The 22262-nt window shown below is 40.1% G+C and overlaps 1 protein-coding gene across 1 annotated transcript; it reads left to right on the forward strand.

Annotated features, from left to right (window-relative positions):
* The first annotated feature begins 1563 nt into the window (after positions 1–1563).
* On the forward strand, positions 1564–4172 carry LOC147321449 (E3 SUMO-protein ligase ZBED1-like). The gene is made up of 3 exons (XM_086305376.1): positions 1564–2912; positions 3089–3341; positions 3525–4172. Exons 1-3 carry the CDS (start codon positions 1795–1797, stop codon positions 3939–3941), a joined length of 1788 nt encoding a protein of 595 aa, XP_086161502.1. The 5' UTR covers positions 1564–1794; the 3' UTR covers positions 3942–4172.
* The last annotated feature ends 18090 nt before the right edge of the window (positions 4173–22262 follow it).

Raw genomic sequence — 22262 nt, forward strand, 5'->3', positions numbered from 1 at the left:
AGGAGGAAAATTGTGTCTGTCAGCATGCTCAGTTATAATGAGCCTCTTCGACACACAGAAATGCATATTTGCCGTCAGAATTAAAGCAAACACACAGAGCAGTTCATTAAGCGAGACAAAAGGGAGGCTGTGCAAGCGATACAGCAGAAATTTGTTATCTAAACTAAACAAAACACAGTAAAACAATAGATTGGGGAAATTAGCAAAGTCAGTGACTGAAGCAGTAGCGATAGATTGGACATGTGAGAAAGGTGAGGGGAAAATGGGAATTTAGAATGGTACCAAATGTAAAAAAGAACAGGTTGTAGTGACTACACGCTGAGAAGATAAGAGAAAGTGAACCAATTAACAAACTTTTATAGCCGGGAGCATTCACATATAATGTCCATTTATATGGTTGCTCTCCTTGACCTGAGAGAAACAATTTTTGCTCTCAAGCCTGCCAGCCTGCCTTACCACTTTGCATACTGAAATCCAAACCCAATTTGACATTACAATGCATGCAGAATATAGATAACAATGTGTTTAAGTTTATACACTAATACATCAGATGTTAGTGTTCAGATTATGCAAATAGGTACAGTTCAAACTGTCAGTCACAACGTAGGAGTATCCTAAAGGAAACCCTTTAATGCTTTATCCCTTTATGACCCCTGGAACTCATTGGGGATCATAATTCAAAAAATTAATATAACTTTGTATTAAATAAGACATTTACCAAGCTAGCCATTGTGACCATAAACTCAACAGAAGTAAGCAAGAAGTCAGTGGTCATTTTCTCGTAGAGTTCTTTCAGAAGGCGCTGACCAAAGACTGCAGGTTTGGAACAGATACATCTACATTGGTTACATTTTTCAAACATGCCAGCTCTTGCCACGCTTATATGCGTGTACCCACGCTGCTGTCATTCCTGGTATAAATGCTGGTGAGTCTCAGTTACACGCAAAGCAACTGGTGTGTCTCATCAGTATGTGATACATCAGGATACGTAATGAGGCAACTTATCAAAATAAAACATGTACGGCTACAGTTGTGAGGGCCAATATTTTAAACTATGCTATGATCTTTTCCTAATGCAACAGGAGGCTTTTAGTACCCAAGCCTAACCAGCAAAAGACAGCAAAGTGAAAAATTAGTTACAAAGAAACAAATCAGCCAGGCGGCAAAAAACACACATGTCATAAAGGCATCCTGTGGCTGAGAGTTTAGGACTTTTACAACAAAAATAAGCAGCTGGAACTTTGCATAAAGGGTTCCCTTTAAGTCATTTTGTGTAGTATGACAGCATGTTTTTAAACTATGCACTTTTGAAGGGAAATGACAAATTGACAGAAAATGCGAAATGTCCCCAAAGTAGGGTGCTCTTTGTTCCGGTTGCATGATATCTTATAGAAGGGATGCATTTGACTGAAGCAAATGAAACAGGTGCTCTCATAGTCATCTTGTTTGCATGCCAGGAAATAAGCACATTCTTTTTTGAAAAAGTTATTCTTGCACTTTGGCACTTTAGAGTCATGGTATATCAAGAAAGTAAATCATCGTCATCAGCTTATTGTTAGGGGTGTCAAATTATCGCGTTAATTGCGATTAATTAATTACAATGCTATTTAGCGCGTTATGTTTTTTAATCTCGTTAATCTAATTTTTAATCTCTTGACGTCATTGATTTTGTATGAGAGTTGCTATGTTATAAAATCCGTTTTTATGTGCTGGGCTCCTTGTGCTTGACTTGTTGGGGGTGGAGTCACGTCGTGAGGTCAAGGTGAGAAGTGGTGATTAGCTTACAGTGTGGATATGGAGGCGCATCTGAGAGTTGTTGGCCCAATGAACGGGAAATTTGTATTTCATAAACGCCCCGACGGCACCATTGACAAAGGTAAAGTGGTCTGCCTAGAGTGTAAGAAGGAGTTTGCTTACCACCGAAGCAGCTCAAGTTTGGCCTATCACCTCAACGCAAAGCACCCAGCCGCGAGTGCAGCAACAGCTAGCAGTGAAGACGTTAGCAATATAGCAAGCCAGAGCAAAGCTTTTCGCCAAACAAAACTAGAGAATACCCCTCGTATGAGCAAGTCTGCGACCGACAGGCTGACTAATGTTATTGCCAAGTGGATAGCGATGAACTGTAGGCCGATAAATATAGTAGAGGACGAAGGATTGACAGAGGTGTTGCAAATTGCGTCCAATGACCCGTCATACAAGCCGCCGTGCAGGACTACAGTAACGACCAAAATCAGCAAAATGTACGACGGCGAAAAGAAAAACAAACTTGAGATTTTGGCGGAGGATTCTCCCAACTGTGTTGCTATAACCGGAGATCACTGGACCTCAGCTGGCAACCACAGCTATTTTGGGGTGACTGGACACTTTATTGATAGTGAGTGGAACCTCAACTCATTTGCACTGACCGTCATGAGAACAGAAACCAGGCACTTTGCTGATAAATGCGCCGAACAGTTCCTCAAGGTAGCAAATGACTGGGGTATTGAAAACAAGATATCCACCATTGGCACAGACAGCGCAGCAAACATGCTGGCTGCTATGAGAGCACTTCCATATGAGCACATCGCCTGCAATGCTCACATTCTCCAGAGGACCATCACGGTATGTCTCGATAGCAGTGGTTTTGTCGGTGTACTGGCAAAGTGCCGCAAGATTGTTGGTCATTTTAAACAAAGCCCTGCGAGTACCACAGAACTTAACCAACAACAAGTAGCACTCGGAAAGAAGAGCGATCAACTTATACAGGATGTACCCACCAGGTGGAACTCGACTCTCGCAATGGTCTCACGCCTCCTATGTAACCGAGAGGCTGTCCAGGCTACGTTGGACCAACAGAACCACAGGTTGGTCTTGCCAACCGAAGCTGAGTGGGCGAAACTGCAGAGGCTGGAGCTCCTGCTTGAACCATGCAAGTAAGTTCAAATAAACACCTTCCCATTTTAATTATATAAACTACTGTTACATGTGTAAAATCAAAATTAATGAACATAACAAGGAACTTTTAAGGACAATTAAATTGGAAATCAGTTACACTTTGATTTAAATGAATCCAGCTAGGTTTATTTAGCAAACCTCTCCACCTCTGCAGGTATGTGACAGAGCTGCTGGGTGGTGAGGCCTACGTCTCTTGCTCTGTAGTGCTGCCTGCTTTTCGCCATCTGTACCGTGTCATGGACATTACTGATGATGATCCTGCCTACGTGGTGAAGTTCAAGAATGCCTTCCAGAAGGATCTGGCAGCACGACGAGCTAATGGCAACGAGATATGGTTCGAGGTGGCCACAGCATTGGATCCACGGTTTAAGGATTTGAAATGTCTTCCAAGAGAAAAGAGGGAACAGGTAGGACAATAAGGTTAAGCTGGACTAATGAGTCCAATTCATTATCAAATCAAACTTTTATTTATTATATGGAACACAAAGTTCTTTACAAGATTAAATAAAATAAAATAAAAAAGCACTTAGTTTTAATCACAATCATTCATTCATTCATTCATTCATTCATTCATTCATTCATTCATTCAGGTGTGGACCATTCTGGAGAATATGCTCCAGGCAGCAGAGCCCAGAAGAGCAGATAGTCTCCAGCCCTCCACAGAGGATGATGGACCAGCTCAGAAGAAGAGGAGGAGCGAACTCCTTCTGGGGTCTGACTCTGACTCAGAAGATGGAATTGAGTCTGGAGAGCTGCAGCGCTACAGAGCAGAACCCAGCATCAGTATTGATGACTGTCCCCTGCAGTGGTGGTATGCTCACTCAGGAGTCTATGAAAAGCTGTCAGTCCTAGCACAAAAGTACCTGGCCTCCCCAGCTACCTCTGTACCCTGTGAGAGACTCTTTAGCCTTGCAGGCCACATAGTGCAAAAGAAAAGGGCAGCCTTGCTTCCAGAAAATGTTACCAGGCTGGTGTGTCTTAGCAACTGGCTGAGGAAGAAGAAATGAGACACATGTGGTCAGCATAGCTGCTGTGTCATTTGTAGCCTACTAGAATAGATTGCTTGATGTTCAGCACTTTTTTTTGTGATGGAAGAATACTTTGATGTGCTAACTTGCAGCACTGCAATGTCAGTTTTATTTTTCATTATCTGAAGCAGAGGAATTTCAGTGCTGTATTGCTCAGAAAAGAGCAACTCTGATGTGCTAACTTGCAGCACTTAATTTATTTGATTGTATTTGTATTTATTTTTCCACTTATTTTACAAAAGAATACAACAGTATGTAAATGGTTGCATCTGTTTAACGTTTGTTAAACAATAAATGACTTTATAAAGTCACTTTCTTTGTTATATCAGTCTTTTGGTCTGCCACAATAAGTTGAGGGCTTTCCTCAGCTATTTTTAGGTGAGATTAAAAAAGAGATTAATTAGATCAATTAATTAAAAATCATAATTAATTAATCTCTATTTTTTTTTAATCTCTTGACAGCACTACTTATTGTACATGTCACTGACTTGCAGTATTATTTGCATCATCAGTATGCACGCCCCCTGTTTCATATTCTGCCATTAGGTGTTGTGTTGCAAATGCATAACAGTGTATTTCAAGGTCTCACTCCATAATTTATGACCCCCACCCTCCAGCACTGACTCAGCAGGTGTCTCAATATGTTGAATGTATAACTTGGCCTACTGTGAATAAACACAGGGAAATGAACTGTGTGCCTTTCACTGTTTTCATTTCATTTGTTTCACACTGTTCTCAGGCACACCATTATCAAACAGCCTTCACCCTCTTTGAATACATCTGACAAACCAACATACCTTCAGATGGGACACAAGGAGATGGTATTTCACAATGTGTATGTGTGGAGAAAATGTGTGCATTGAACTTTGAGAAAAATGCAAGATAAGTGCTTTTAAACAAGTAGTGTGTTACCAAGTCATTGTCAGCTGGATTGTTTTCATACACTGTTCCAAAAAATAGTAATGTCAAAGTATCTTACAGTTTTGTACTGTCTTTCTAGAATATCATTAAATTTACATAAATAGACTGTGATTTTACATGTCAAAGGTAAAACAACATAACATCACTGTAAATATAGTAAAACACAATTTACTTGTTTTTAAATATATGTTTTTGTACATATGCGTATTTAGATTGTAAAAATACATTCAGAAATGTATCATAATTTCACAAATATTTGTCTGTTATGTGAGAGAATGATCTGTTAAATTCAAATGTAATACTATGGAAAAATATATAAAATAATCAAAAATTAATGAGAATAATCAATAGTTAAAGGAGTATTTGAATTATAATTTTGCTGAAAATTTCATGTCATCCAGGTCTGATTCAATAATTCAGTGAAAATATAATTAATAGGAATAACAAAAAAAAAAAAAAAAACATTGCACGGCCACGCTGTGCTAATTATATATTTTAAAAAATAAATGTAGAGGTAGGAATTGCAATTAATATAAATCTCAAAGTATTCCCAACATTCCTGAACAGAAATAGGCCTCTGCACCTGGGGTGAGGGTGTGGCCATGAAAACAATGTGACATGCCATTGGATGTCATTGACCTTGTTTATAGGTAATTTTATTGTTTGATCACATTAAAATGTTCCTAATTTAATGTCTAAACGCAGAAAGGCAGAATCCCATGTAAAATTAGCGCAACAAACTCTATTTTCATTACTGAAAATAACTGTATTTTCCTGAGAAAGTTATTTTCTGTTATTTTACGGTAGTATTTTGGCGCCCCAGCTGCTGGAATATTACCGTTTTTATAAGATGTTTTTTTTAACAGTGTAGATATGGTATTCGTGACTCAGAGTTTCCATATTTTAGGATTTTAACAAATACTGCCAGTTTATTAGCCAACTGTCCTTCTTATGTTTTCCCTACTGGCAGGCTCACTAGCCAAATTGCTATCGTGGCAGTCTTGTCACATCATTAGACGGACACCACCTCTGTCATCTTGGACGGCAGTAGTAGTCCAAGTTCTGTTCTTCAGCTTAAGGCTACTCTAACCAGGACCTAAAACAGGTGGAGAGTTAACATATGCAAGTAAATGCAAGTGCTGTAAAAACATAGTGAAAAAGCTAGGTAAAGAAGAATTTCTACAACTTGTGTTTTCTTCCCTTGAAAAATGTTACAGATGTTGTGAAAAGGAGTTTCTGTTTAAAAAGTGCTTAATTCTTTAATTATTTGTAACCTTTCCTGCCTGGCAGCTTCAGCAAGCAGAATCATGATCTGAATGTCCTGTTGTGTCCCAGCACATTTGCTTTGCCAAGACGAGCTCTATAAACTCTCTATAGGTTCCCCTTGGTTGACAATTTATTTTTATGTTATTGTATTATTTTTTCATCATTCACATTAATATATGTATTGTGTAACAGTGCCAGAGCTGACAGGCAAGAGCTGTGTGTTTGTCATGAAACATACTGTTAAATATCCCAATTTTTTGATCTCTGGGCTGAAGGAAGAACAACACTCGGTGTATAAATGCTCAATCAACAATCTCTTTATTCCATACAATTCTCATTATTCCATACAACACTTTGAGCATTAACGTCTAGATGGGAGATGTGGACAGGAGGGTGTCCGCCAGATCTCGAAGTGTCTGACCGTTCCTCACATTCTTATAGCGTCAGCCCCCCTCCAAATTCATAAAACCTAAACATTCACATTCTTTCTCTCTCAGTGAGCCTAAGTTATGACCTTGGCTTCCTGTGCAGTATGTTCTGTTCATTTCTAATCAGACAAATAAGCCGATGACTCTCTGAAAACAGTATTTCTTATATCTCAGCAGTATAATGCATCATAAAACAATGTAATTCATTCACAATAAATCAGCAGTCTAATGTAATACAAATGAGTTTAATAAATGTAATAGTTATCACCTTCTTCTAAGTCAGGAGAATAATGCAACCTAAAACTACATAATGATTTCACAATCTTTAATTAGAGGTATAACGTGGCATGAGACAGTATAGTAATCTCACAATACTTCATAATGATTCTGAGAAGCTACAACATTATCTCCCATGAGCCAGAGGCAGACAGAAAAAGGCCCAGGAGACCTGGGTTGTCTGCAGGCCTCCAAGAGTACTGAACACCCAAGGCCACATGTCCCAACAACAACCATGTGTCCACCACAGCAGAAGGACGAGGGATCCCCCAGACGGAGCCCCCTCAGCCAATGGGTTAGAGTCAATGGGCAGTCAACTCCATCAAGGCCATCCAAGCATGAGGCAAAGACAGGACTACAGTTCCCCAAGCACCCGAGAACAGCCAGACACCTGCCCGACACCTGTCAGAGACTGTTTACCAGTATGTTAACCTTTTTACTTGTTTGTGTTTATTTTACCTTGCTTACATGCTCTCATACCTCTAATTAGTACCTGGGAATTTCCCAGTACTCTGCACCAGTCCCAACTGCAACTTTAGGCCTACATCTATGGTTATTCCACCTGATATTGTCTTTCAAGAAACAGGGTCAAATCTAACCGAAGATTAGATTTCCTGCTAATGAATCACTATCGATGCAGAATGCCCACTGATGTAGGATGCCCCCTTGTTTTTACTAGCTACTTTATGTTAAGGTGAACCAAAAAGACTGACACCACAGTGTTCCTCTAGCTAATTGAGAATGCTGCGTGCAACATGCATTTGGGACAAAATATTGAAGTATGAGAATGCTATTATCTTTATATGCCATTCATTTGAAATGTATTTGCAGACATGGTTTACAAGGCCTAGAGTAAGTGCACGAGTGCAGGCTCGACCCTGCCAGTCGGGTTGCAGCATTACAAAAAGGCTCAAACAATTAAAGTAAGAAGCTTGATGATGAGTTTCATAGACTTGTTAAATTTGCCTGTATACATGGAGCAGAGTAAATACAAAGGAGGTGGCGCCGTTACATTAGATGAGTGAGCACTGATTTAAAGTGAAGCATCTCATCAACACTGAACATTTTTTGAATGACATTAAAATAGTTCACATCTTAAATTCTCTGAGACAAGACAAAGTAAAAAACAACAACTTTTCTTTCAGGCAGTCTGTGCATGATCTCCATTCTGAAATTAGGCTGTTTTTCTTCCTAGAAGAATAAAAATAAGTGCTTTAAATCACAAATGATGCCTAATGACTTGGAGATCATTAAATTTTGATCTTTATAGCTGTATTATTTAATGCAAGGAGCATGCTCACCTTCAGTACATCACGCGCCTTTGATGTCTTGCCTTTCTTGTATCCCGAGGGAAGGAAGATGTTTGTTTGTTATTTTTATAAGAATGCACGGCAGTAAAAATTAATTGTATCATAATCCTGGCAGCTTTGACCACTTAAGAACCCGTTAGAGGGACATTGCACTTGGATGGGACTCACAAGATCTGTTAATGCATTGTTTTGTTTTCCAGTCAAAATGCAGCAACTAATGTACATTTAATCAGCCAAACATTAATTCCTCAACAACTACTAGATTGATTGTCAGGAAAGAGGGGAAATATTGCATGACCTGTCTCCACTATTTAACTTGAAAAGCAAGCGATGTGCGATGATAACAGATGAAATTAATACTCTGTTGTACATAAATTGATTCATGGCTGCTATTGTTAATCATTAGAATAAAAGGAGACCGCCGTATGGCATTAAGTAAGAGGTGCAGTGAAATGCTACTAATGAAACTGAAATAAGTTATTTCTGCAGTTGGCCTTGTTGCATATGTGCTGGTAAGAGTTTACCTTTGTATTTAGGGAGGAGAGTATTCAAATGAATAACTCAACCTATCCTATAAATGTTGGCATTTGGTGATTTACTGCAAACTGTGCAATGATTTAACACTGACAAAAAGCATGTTTCAGTGGGACATGGCTCAGTCACAGTGTGACTGTGCCTGGCTTCAGGACTTTTCAGGCAGACAAGGAGATGAATCTGAGCAGCAAGAAGAAATATGGAGGGGTTGCCCTAGTTGGGAGTGAAAAGTTGTGTTACTCTGGACATGTTGTGCAACGTTAGAATGTGTCCATATTACTTTCCAGGGGAAGTTGTCTTTGGTGTTGCTGTTATAATCCAGTTTGGATCAAAACGCTCTTTGGATTCCTCCATCAGCAGACACAGAGAAAACCTCCTGGACATGCAGCTGAACACTCAGCTCTGCTGCCACAAAGACCAATACAGGACATCTTTACCACCTCATTTAGGTTTTCATTCATTGACTCATGTTTTTAAATATTTCTGGCTGACCTGACACAGTCATTTTCCAACTATTGGGATAAATAGAGAACCTCTTCTTTTTCTGAACACATTTGACCCTGCGAGTATTCATTCACTTGAAATGGTACTGAAAGATGAGTTTGTTGTGAGTGCAGTATTAAGGGTTTGAGTCCATCCTGTTGGATGGATAATAGTTACTTGATGAAGATGCACACAAGACAAACTCAAATTTTAAAATATATGTATTAATGGGAATCTTGTTAAATTAATGTATACAAGTATGTACAGATATCACCAACTATAATTTCATTTCTATAATTAGATTTTTTCATTTTAATAATTTTTTGTAATGCTCTAAATGTGTGCTTTTGTTCAGTATTCAACCAACTGCATAAACCAATAAGTATGAGTTTGGGAGTAAAGTGTGCTCCAGGTATACACAACACAATATGCATGAACTAAATAAATAAAAGCACAAAGGGAGCTTTTGATTGACTGGTCCAGTGTTGTAGTTTCAGTATTACTTTGGGGAGTATGGCAAGTCCAAGCAAGACGAAACCACATTCATGAAAACTGCCAGTAGCGGTTTTTGATACAGGCGACACGGGTGGTTGCCCGGGGCGGCATCGTGGTGGGGGGCGGCATCACGGGCATCGGCAAAAAAAGTAAAAATAAAAATAAAAATTGCTCATACGTCATTCCAGCGCATATCGGGAATGGCATAGGCACCGATCGGTTTTCTATCGGCCATTTGCTGGGAGCAAGGGCGCCCTCCGTTTGCGAGGTGCGCCTGCTGCTTGCGGTACAGGGAGGAGAGGGTGGGGCTGCGGGGGATTCTCTGACCGGATGGAGCAGCATCTAATAACCAAGTCGCAAAATAAAACGAAAATAAAAACAAACCAACAAACACACCAGACATCATGATACAGACTTATAATTTGCACCGATGTTTTTTCAAAATTCTGTACACGAAAAGTGAGCGCGAGAGCCCTCGGTGCGCCTGCGCGCTGCTGAAGTCAAAGTAAACTTTATTGTCATCTCCGCTACAGACAGTCCAGCATATAGAGAGACGAGACGACGAGGCTCCAGTTACAGCAGTGCAAGTAAACAAACAACAAATATAAGAAGAGTAAGAAAATAAATATACACTTTAGGACTCGGGGTAAAGGGATCAATTACAATTTAAAATTTATAATTTACAGTTTGATGATTTAAAGTCTCACACAACCCGTCGAATGGGGAGGGGGGCCTGCTTCCAAATAGAGCACATTTCATTCATAATGATGTAAATCCAAGTCCATCATGTATTCATGATTTGAATCCTGGGTTGTGTGAAATCCCAGAAATAAACCCTAGACAAAGTGAATCTGTGAACTAAGGTGTAGGTTGTAGGGGATGGGTGTTCATACTGGAGTGCAAAATTAAAACCAATGGAAGATGGACAAGAAAAGTTCAAAGCCATCAGGTCCTCAGTTTAGAAAAAAGAGAAAAGAAGAGGAGGAGAAACGAGCAAAAGATGGCGGTAAGAAGATGTGTGATTGGATGATGGCAGGTCATCCTGAAACAATCAGAATCAGAATACTTTATTAATCGCTCAGGAAATTATGTGGGTTACAGTTGCTCCAAGAAGAAATGGTAAAAATAGCAACAGTAACAAACTAAACTCCAAACAATACATTATGTTACAGATTTTAATATTAATTAGTCATCGTCAGTTGTTGATTCGTCTTGTTCTCATTGTTTGACGAATTATGATGGCTGTGGTAGCCTTTTATGTTAATGTACAATCCTTAATATGTTTTATGTGTGTGTGTGTGTGTGTGTGTGTGTGTGTGTGTGTGTGTGTGTGTGTGTGTGTGTGTGTGGGGGGGGGGGGGGGGAGTGTTCGCCCAGGGCGCCAAACAGGCTAGGACCACCACTGAAAACTGCTTTGTGGGCTATTTTAAATGCATGAAATAAAATTAGTGGTAATGAATACACATATGATGCAAATTACTGCAGAGTTTGCAAATGTAGCATTACATCATTTACAAGGATACAAAGGCCATGTGGCCAATAAATAATCCACATCAAAATAACACAGCCGCCTCACTGGTATAAAAAGTCAAAACGTGCACAGTAGCAGATATGCTCTGGAGAAAAGTACTATACTTCCTGCACAGTACATGGGAGCAGTTTGGATATTGAAACCAGTGCTTGAAGCTCCTGTCACACAGTGTTTCTGCTGTCAACACCAGAGGAGGTTTGGAACTGCAGTTATTTAGAGTTACTGAGTCAGCAGAGTGTTGATGACTTACGACAAAAAAACCCCAAAAACTGTTCAGTCAGGCCATCTGCGGTGATTTATATTTAGTAGCATGGCTCTGTTCTCGGACCTTCCTACTTTTCAATGCACAAGCCAGAGGCAGGGAGTGCAAGAGACCCCAGCCCACTAGTGACATCAGATATGACCAGAGGCGGAGCCAGACATTTGAAACACCCAGGGCTTAGCCCAAAAGGGTAGCATGCATGTGGGATTTTTTTTTTGGGGGGGGTAGAAATGACTGAAAGATTAATAGGCTCTGTTTTGAGTTTTGTTCAAGAAAGAATGACTTCATATAGGGAAAAATATATATCACATGTGCAGGACACCTTAAACTAGTTTTTTAATTAAGCGGCGAGGCAGAACAAAGTCAGGGCTGTATCAAGACACAAGGACTAAGCCCCAATTCAACCAGACCCAGAACTGATCCAGAATTAAAACAGGACTACAACAGTTCAAAATCAGGACTACTGAGGATTTAACCAAAACAGAACCAGAATCAGAACTAGATGATAGTAGCACTAAAAATCATCATAGACCTGCACTACACTTATTTTTTAATTCTACCAAAGTCCAATATTTAGATTGAGAAACGTTTATATATTTATTTAGCCTTGTTGTGTAAACAAGCCTGCATAACTTAATAAATATAGAATTTGAAAAATAACAAACCTAAAAAGAAACACTAGGTACGAGATACATGAGGACCTGTGATACGGTGATACTTTTGGTAAACGACCATTTGACTAACATGTGAGTCTCACCTGCTCTTGTTCATCTCTGTTCTGTCCTCATTCTCCTCTCTCTCCCTCTCTGTTCCTCTCTCTCTTTGTGCTGACAATCATCAAATATACAGATATTTACAAACTCTTCAGATAAAAACACAAACACTTTTTTAATTGTAACATCAAATCAGACTAAATGTTTATTTTTTTAGATTGATAAATATAAAAAACATTTGTTAACTTTAAGCGTAAAGAGAGAAACTATCTGTATTTCTTAATTGTAAATGGCACCAAATTGTATTCAAACTGAGCCACACTTATGGAGCTCCACAGTTCTTGTCACGATGAGTTGTGTGGCTGTCGGTGGCTGGACCCACGTGCAGGACTCGGAGACAAAACATTAACTTAAACGACGGCTTTATTTGCTGGAGAGTCACCCTTGGACGATACATAAACAACAACTTAAACTAACTAGACAGGAGATGCTGAAGGTAGACGATGGATACACACACAACAAACGTGGAGGACGCAACAACTGGCAGGGAAAAACACAGGGCTTAAATACATACTGAGGTGATTAGGGAATGTGAAACAGGAGGAGAGCACAGCTGGGACTCATCAGACATGACAAGACAAGGGGAGGCAAAACTCAACACATTGACATAGTACACAGACTTTCAAAGTAAAACAGGAAACTGAACAGACGTGGACTAAACTAGGGGATACAGTGACATAACAAGAGACACACTGACAGAGATGACTGTATACTAACAGAAGTAACACAGAACCACGACCTAAGAAGGAGAACACAAGAAATGCCAAGGACCTAGGGAGTTAGGAATACTAGCGACAGAAATCAAACCCAAGAGAATCAAAACACATCATGAAATCAAAGATAACTAATACAAACAGAAAAACACTGAGTCCACAGACTCAGGACCGTGACAGTTCTGTTCCTGGTGTTTTGGTTGACATCTCTTGATGTTCCCATGTCAAAGAAACAGACTCTGTGTTTTGCCTTATATACATCCACAGGTGTGCCACCAATTTACTCACATGGACTCTACTAACCTATCAGAAGCTTCTTCAGCTCAGAATGAAATCGTCTGCAGTTTTCTTATTAATTAACAATAAACTTAGTGTATATGTACCCCTAAATTTGATGAAAGTGATAAAAAACAGAAAGCTCTGTCTCTCTTTATTCTGACATTTAACTAATTCAAAAGATATTTCAATGTTTATCTAAAACAAAAGTTTACTCTAAACTGATGTTGTACAGTAAAAATGTTTTATGTTTTCTCCCTAAAGTGTATGTAAATATCTGGTTACAAATGTGAATATCCTGCTGTGTACTGAAATCCCTCTTGGGCTACGTCCACACGTACACGGGTATTTTTGAAAACGGAGATTTTCCGTTTTCGTTTTAAAAAAATAATCCCGTCCACACGTAAAGGCAGAAATGAAGGAAAACGCTGCTATGAACATGCCAAAGCAGCAGGTGGCGCTATATTCCTAACCATGTAGAAATGTTGGCCAATCAGAAGTCTAGAAGCCTCGGTGGGAAAAAGTAAACAAAGCTGGGGCATAGAAGCAGAACCGAGTCGTATGTGTGGAGGGACAGTAACTGTGTGTATATGTAAGCATTTAAACACTGCAGAATTAACAGTAACAGTATTGTAGAAATTCATTTCACCGAAACAATAACGTGGCGCACAGTGTGACGTCAAAAAAGGCGCACATCTTTGACGCTGCGTTTTCTGCGTTTTCTCCGTTTTTCTCGTCCACACGTAAATGCAAAAATGGAGTTTTAGAAAATATCCACCCTGCCCGGAGTTTTTAAAAATCTCCGTTTTCAGTGACCAAAAACGCCGTTTACGTGTGGACGAAAGGTGCAAACGCATAGAAAAATCTGTGTTTTCAAAAATACCCGGGTACGTACCCGGGTATTTTTGAAAACACAGATAGCCTTGTTTTGCATAGAAATATACTGAACAACATACAAAGCATAATATATAAAATAACATTTACCTGAGTTTTTTCTTTGAAAGAAGCCTCTAATGTCCATTCTTATATTTCAGTACATAACTGAAACCGATTTAGTCGGGGAGGGCAAGAACTGAAAATATGAAATAAACACATGTAAGCTAAGACTCTAAAAAAACAATAGCATTTGTTCGGCTTTTCATTTCGCCATTTGTTGATTCACTTGAAGAGCAAGTAACGTAATATGGGTCAAGTGATCCGTTTGATATCAATCTTTCGTGATACACCATCATATTTACATTATTTGTACGGTACAAATGATTTGCTTTGGTACCTGGTCAAACTTAAGCTCTCCTTAGTATGGCTGGCTCCGTTTCTCCAATAGCGCACTCACAGGCAGCAGCTGCCCCGCCCCCTCGCTCAGTCGCTTAGTGCCTGAGCTCGGATCATACCAATATCAGGGGGGATTCACGCACAGTCGTAAATTCCCACAGTGTGCACTATGTGCTTCGAATATTGTGTGTACTCTTTGTTTTATACAGTTGTCAGCCAGACATCTAAATATGAAAAAATTACACTCCAAAAGACCCCGGGCTTCTGACAAAACAACCCGGGCTTAAGCCCAGTAAGCCACCCCCACGCTCCGCCCCTGGATATGACATAGATGTCATATGTCATATGTCAGCATGAAGAAAAGAGTTACAGGCTACAAAATGGCTTGTAAAAGGTCAGGAACTGTGAACAGGCTAACGTAGCATAATCATCAATTAATGTGCCCCTGTGAGTTTTTGGAACTGCATGTGTAGACGGGGATATGCTGAAACTTTGTGGGATACTATCCTTAAATATTTAAATAATTTTGTTTGGGAAAAAGTTGATATTACACATTGTAGCATTGTTTGTCGTTCGACTACTCGTTTGTCTTTCCTTAAGGACAGAACAAATACAAACACATTGTCTTTGTAATTGCTAAGTGAGCATCTAACACAGATTATTTGCAACAGGGTTCTTGTTGTGAGCCTTACTGTTTTTCTTTTTCATGTGCCTCTTAAATTTCCTTCTCATGTTATTTGCATTCAATTATTCTTTGTCCTTGTTTCAAGAAGGTGTTTGGTCTGAAGCCAGCCGGGGACCTTGTGTCTGCATGGGTTCTCTCTGGGTACTCTGGCATCCTGACAAAATTGGGTATTTTAGTTCAGAATGATTGATAATGTTACTATATCATGCATACAAATACATACATGTATGAATTTATCACATTTTTGTATAAAATGGTGAATGTTGTTGTCCCTTTAAATAAACCATAGCTAGTGTAGAAGTTTAATCACAGGACAGCAAAAGAACAACGTATTTTAAGTGAAAGGTCACCCAGAACGTGCTTTAAGTTCTGTGTTAAGAAATTCTATTTTTCATAGACTTTGCCGCTTCAGTGGTGGCACTTCATTTCTCAGAATCAGCACTGTGCATGCAGAGATAGAGACTACATTCTAGCCCGTGTTTCCATTATGAAAACAGACTGTGAGCTGGAAGTAGAACAGGACAAGAGGGAAAACTCTCGGACCAACACTGCCAGGTTCCAGCTAGCTGATTTATCCCTTCTCCTGAAGGGAGAAATCAAACGGGACTGGAGTGTGTTTGTGTCAGTAGGGGGCAGGGACAGAGAGTGTGTATGAACGTGAATGTCATCAAGACATGGTTGATGATGCTGCCTGTATCACAGGCTCCCAGACCGGGATCCTGGATTTTCTGAATTTGTTTGGGTGTTTACAAGTGTATGTGGAGTGTGTGGTAGGTGTAACCACAGCTTTTACTAAATAATCCGGTCCTCAGACTCCAAACCTTTCAGGCTCCTTATTTTCTCTCTCCCCCATAGTTTTTCCTCTCTCCTTGCCATCCATTTTGCAGGCATTCCTGCTCTAAGGCTGCACACCTGCAGCTGCTTCCCATTTTTGTTTATTTCCACTTTCCAAACGTCTCAAATACCAATTTAGTTGTACATTGTATTTACTGTAGCGTTGTGCTTTTTACAACCGTTTTAAAAGAGGGTTGAAGCAGGCACTGTTTAAATCACCTCTTGCACTTTTGTGAGTAAGTACATGCAAAATGTCCAACCTTTTCAGCTAATTACCATTACCATTGCCTGAGGTGGAACTCCTCACCCTGGTAATTATCGAAATAGAGAGAAGCTTTTTGCACATGGGCATGGTTTGCCTTCTGACACTTTTAAAATTTGTGAAAGGAGCTATTTAAAAATCATCTAGTTAAGCATGTAGTTAAGCCTAACCTGCAACAGCAATTCAACATCAAAATGCATAATAATACCAGCGTTCAAATGCTTTATTTATACTTATAGTGCATCATAATGTAAGGAACCAGGCTTGGTATGGCTCAGTTCTGACAGAAAGACTAATTAATTAATTTTCCACAATCTTTCACCATTTTTTTCTGCCCTACTCTGTTGTTGCAACTCGAAAATTTGTCCTCAGTCACATGAAGTGACCCAAGTGGCAAAGACCTGTGAGTATTAAATCAATTGCTAGAGGCTGCTTAGTGGCTGCTTGGGGAGCACCAGTTGCTAGGGAAAATGTGCATCCCCTGACCAGTTAGTGAACTGGTTGCTGGCTGATACTAGGTGAGACTGGTCACAAAGACGTATATGATGCTGCACTAAAGAGGAAGGGTTTCAGTGCACCACCTTCATTTCAGCTGATTTCTCCCAGCAACCACTTGGCAACCATTCACAGCACACACATTTTCCACCAGCGACCAGATTTGTCACCAACCGGTCTCTAGGCTAGATGCCCGACATCATAGACCAGTGATGTCTATGATGTGAAATCCAGTGTCTGTTTCTGTTTTTTCCAGTAAAATCAAAGAAGGCGCTCTTTATATCTCACCCACTAACAGGTGTTGTGAGGATAATCAGTGTGACTGACTTCACCTGTCAGTGGTCATAATGTTAGGCCTGTTCAGTGTGTATTTATATCAGCAGGCTCCTGATAGCGTCACCTTCCAGCAATGTTTGGCTTCAATGGTCCCTCAGCTTGCACCTCTTAGGTTTTGCCTTACAACTCTTTCCGGCACTATTGGCTGCCACTCCTCCAACAGAACTAATAATTTTATTAGTTCTGTTACTTAATTTATTGTCCGTTTGTCTATTTGACAGTGGTTGTTATACCCTGTTATTGTAACCGTGCCTTCCCCAAATGGAAACCTTTAGTCTGCTTACTGTAATTGCACTCTTTCCTGTCTCTGCGGGATTTCTCCTCATAGTTTTGATCTGCAAGATTTTTATTGATTTTCCAACTCCCTCCGAGGGACATGTTCTTGATCTTATCTGTTGCTCTGGTGTTCTTCTTCAGAACTGTGTAGAATCTGACCTTTCAATATGTGACCATAAGCTGCTATCTTTTAATGTCACTTTAATATCATCTGCATCAAACTATTTTTGCTCTGTTGCATATTGCGACATTAAGGACAGTGATGTATCTGCCTTCTTCAGTGGAGTTGACAGTCTGCCTAGAAGAGACAATTTATCTACTCCTGATGAACTGTCTCAGTACAACAATGGACTACAGAGTTTTCTGCACTTGCTCTTTGGAAAGCTTGGACTGTCTCTTTTATTCACTCTGCTCCCTGGTTCACCCACAATTACGCTAAGTTAAAGGTAAAGTCTGCCGCTTGAAACGCCTCTGCACAAAGACTTGGTCTTGCTGATCCTGAGGACATATTTCAAGAAGTCATGTGCTGCTTCAAGCAGGTTCTGTTTGCAACTAAATCTGAATATTATGCAACACTAATCAGGTGTGGTGAAGGAAAAATACTACAGCTCTTTTGTCTACTGCAAACAACAGCCTTAGATCATGTGACAGTTTTCCATTGCACTGAGCAGTGTAACACTTTTCTGGCACTTTAAGATTATTATTCATCCTCAGCTGGCTCAACTCCACATATAGCACAATGTATGATTCCCCTCTTTTTTCCTTTTTAGTTTCATACTCCTGACTGCTGATGAAATTTTGATTTGCTTAGAAATCTAAACCTTCTGCTGCACCTGTCACCTTGATAAAATCATACTATTGTAAATAGTTTTTGTATAGCTACATTTTTATTTTACACTTCATTGCTGAGTTTGTCATTCTATAGCTTATCTCCTTCTTTTTGTGTGCTTTTAAGCGGTTGCCAGGCCATGTGGCATTTTTTTTATGTTATTGAGGATGTTTATGCTAGAGTCTCTCTATCCATGGTTTTAATTAATATAACTGACCACTCAGTGAATATGTGGCCACTGTCCACGATGTTTAGAGTGACGATGTATTTGTCTATGATTTGTGATATTTTTGTATTTGTGTCAAACTTGCAAGTTTCTGATCGTCACACAAATTTTAATATTAGACAAATATAACCCATGTAAGCACCGTATGCAGTGTTTAAATGATGACTTCATTTATTAACTGAAAAAAGTTCTCCGAACCTATTTGGTCCTTTGTGAAAAAATAACTTCCCCCTAAATCTAACAACTGGTTTTGCCAACCTGGCCAGTAAGAACTGCAATCAGGTGAATGTGATAACTGGCAATAAATCTTTCACGTCCCTGTGGAGGAATCTTGGCCCATTCTTCCTTGCAGAATTGTTTAAATTCTAAATTTAAACAAATTTAAAGGGGCAGGGATAGCTCAGTAGGTAAAGTGGTCGCCCCATGATCGGAAGGTCGGCGGTTCGAATCCACTTAACGGCTACCCTGAGGTACCCCTGAGCAAGGTACCGTCCCTACACACTGCTCCCCGGGCGCCTGCTTAGTGGGCTGCCCACTGCTTCACTGAGTGAATGGGTCAAATGCAGAGAAAAACAAGTAATTTCCCCATGGGGATCAATAAAGTATCCATTATTATTATTAAATTGTGGCTTTTTAAGCACAAAGGTCATGCCAAATTATCTCAAGCTGTTTTACATCTGGACTTAGACTCGGCCATCCCAAAACCTTCATTTGTTTCAGAGGTGGACTTGCTGGTTTGATTCACTGTCCTGCTGCTCAAGTGCTCTTGAGCTTTGGAGCAAGAACAGATGGATGGACGTTCTAAGTCAAGAATCTCTGGTAGAGAGCAGAATTCAAGGTACCATCCAATATGGCAAGTGGTCCATATCCACATCACACCTCCATCACCATGTTTGACTGTCACGTTTGATACATGAGACAGAACAGAAATCAGACCATCCAAAAATTCCAACTTTTTATCTTGTCAGATCAAAAAATATTTTCCTAATAGTTTCTGGGATCATTAATATTTTTTTTGGTAAATGTGAGATGAGCCTTTTTTTCCATGGATGCTAATTTTATCTAGTCATTTTCTTATTGTTGAACTATGAGCACTGTTAATTTAGTGTTTTTCATTTTAAAAGTCTTAAAGTGTAGATACATTCATTGTAATTTAAAAAATTAGGATATATATACGTACACAAGTCTGCTTGGGTTGAAACAAAGGTGTTGTTTTAGCCTGCATTCTGTTTTTATTCTTCAGTGGTTTCCAATATTACAAGCTGCTCTTCCCTTACATAGTCAGCGTCTATGCTGCCAGTAATCCTCTCAGTTTGTGAATGGTCATATGCTGCCGGGTAGATGGGAAAGTGTTCAGGATAGGTGATGAGGAGAAGACAACACTGGTGTCTTGAACTTTTTCATACTGCAGGGGCCTAATTTAAAGACAACCCGAGCAGCAGATAAGGTTTAATTCTCAGAGTTTGCTGGACAGACATCAGCTGACTGCTAAAGCTACACAAAAAAAAGTTTTCAGGACACTGCATATAATAAGTTTACACAAGACAATGTGAAAAAGACAAAAAAATCAGCAATATTTTCGTCTGCATCAGCAGCTTTAGCTTAAAAATACTGACGACTGCCTCCATACTAGGTGGAACTATTTTTAACACAGTGCTAACATCAACCATAAGGGGCAAATTAGTGTCAGTTGCTAATGATAGCATGAAGATATGGTGCTGGGCCAGTGTGTGTGTGTCTGTGTGTGTGTTCTCATATAGTGGGGGGCCAGTGACAGACATTAATCAATAACACATTAATAGTAGAGCATTGTGCTGCAGCTGTGCACACCATTCATCACTGTGACTTCTCTTTTCTCCTGTGTGTAGTCTTATCTCCCCCGCAGACTGGCTGAGGAGACTGAAAACCTTCAAAGAAAAATGCGTGCGACTGTGTAAGGGTGTGTGAGGCGAGAGTGTGTGTTCGAGTGAGGTGCGCCTGCAGCGACAGAAGAAGCCGACAAGCAGGTAGATAGAGTTAATTCCTCTGAGGGTTTGAATTGATGCTGACTGCAGGAAATGAAATGTGTGTGAAACTCATACTCTGCTGAGGAGCTGGCTTGTGGCCGTCAGGCAGACAGGTGCACGCGGACACAGCCACACACACACTGCAAATCCAGCAGTGATATAACCCAGCTGCCTTGCTAAAGTGCACACACATACACAGACCTCACACATAAAGATATCTTCAAACTTGTGCTCCTGTTCTTCCCATCTCACTAAGGGCACAGTGAGATGAAACATTCTCCCAAAAAGCTTTCATCAAGTGTGTGTGTGTGTGTGTGGACTCTATTAAAAACCCCAAAAGGTCCTTCCTGACACACTGTTAGTGGAGTGTGTTTGTGATCTCTGGAGAATCCTCCGTTTCCCAGTCAGCTCTGGTTGGAAGGGCCGCACTCACACCTCTACTGTTGATACCACCATCTTTTTACTTGCACTTTCATTCCATGGAAGTTAAAGGAAACCGTGTTAATGTGAATGTGATGGGTGAATTCAACCATGCTGGTGACCTACAGTATGTATTGCAAGTATAGCATGTGTAGTATCATTAACTTATCAACATCCACTAAATGATTGCTTGTAGGTGTGACAGGTGAGACCTGGAGATTTGGGACCGCCCCTGGTGGGCGGAGCTGGTCTTCGCTCCTTTCATAAGCGCAGGTGTGGGCAATTGGGTATTCTTTTGCAAACCTGAAGCTGCGAGTGCTTGGTCCGAGTTGGGCAAGTTGGTGTTTCTTAACTATGAAAGTCTGATACGCGTTCTTCCCCTAAACTTCTGTTAGAACGGTGGGAAACATTGCTCCCGTGAGAACGGTATAGTGGACTTCATCGCCACTGACCCACATTTATTAGGGTGTGACACGAACTTGTGGACAGAGTACCGAGCTGCTGCTTTGCCAGGTGGATTTCTGGCTGCGGGCAAAGGACCCGACACATCAGTGTGTTTTAATTTGTTTTAAACTGGTGTAAGCCGACAGACTGACTGCTGCGGCTGTCGATGGTTTTGGTTTTTGGTTTTACTTTTTCTGTATCAGTAGGCACCACAGATATTGATCCTTTTAGTATTTTAACCCCTTTATTTATATATATATATATTGTCGCAGACGGTGAAGGCGCTGCAGGGAAAACAAATCCTTTTTTTGTCTCCCCGCTTTTGCATGCACAGCGGTGGGCCCGAGTGAAGACGGCACTAAAGATTTGCCTTTTTTTTCTATAGTGTTTTACCCATTTGGGGTCATGTGTGAGTTGCCGTCCATGTTTAACCTGTGTGCTATGTCGATTTGTTTTTAAACGGTTCCCCGCAGCGCTTGTCCCGTCTCACGGGCAATCGCACAGTTTTATCGTCTCTAATAAGGTAACGTTTTTAATTGGTTTGAGGTGCCGCTGTTACACTGTTTCTTTTATTTTGTATTAAAAAATTAAACTCTTTTAAACTGACTGTGCGCCTACGGCTCTGTCCTATTTTAAATAGGTACCTACCACGGGTCACAAACTGGCGTTGTCGACAGGATGAGCCTCTAGGTGTGCACAGCGATTAGTCAGTTGGTTTGTGTAAAATTTTTATTTTTATGGGTGTGTGTTTTAAACTGTTTTATATTTGTATTTATTTTTTTAGGCAAAGCAGCAGCTGGTAAATCCTGGTGGTAACAAAGTGTAATCTGCATTTAAACACAGTAGGCACTTACTGTTGAGGGTCTTTATTTTTTATTATGGAGTCCCAATCAGGCATTTCTAGCCCCTGTAGACCTCATGACTCTACCCCTATGGAGGGCTCTCTC

Source organism: Aulonocara sp. 'chitande type north' Nkhata Bay, linkage group LG9 (genome assembly GCF_057382095.1).
Source record: "Aulonocara sp. 'chitande type north' Nkhata Bay isolate Kocher_YH1m ecotype deep benthic linkage group LG9, A_spYH_male_GT1.1, whole genome shotgun sequence".
Classification (NCBI taxonomy): domain Eukaryota; kingdom Metazoa; phylum Chordata; class Actinopteri; order Cichliformes; family Cichlidae; genus Aulonocara; species Aulonocara sp. 'chitande type north' Nkhata Bay.

Coding starts and splice junctions, on each gene's coding strand:
- LOC147321449 (XM_086305376.1), top strand. CDS start 1,795: ATGGAGGCGCATCTGAGAGTTGTTGGCCCAATGAACGGGAAATTTGTA. Junction 2,913..3,088: donor CTCCTGCTTGAACCATGCAA/GTAAGTTCAAAT, acceptor CCACCTCTGCAG/GTATGTGACAGAGCTGCTGG. Junction 3,342..3,524: donor CAAGAGAAAAGAGGGAACAG/GTAGGACAATAA, acceptor TCATTCATTCAG/GTGTGGACCATTCTGGAGAA.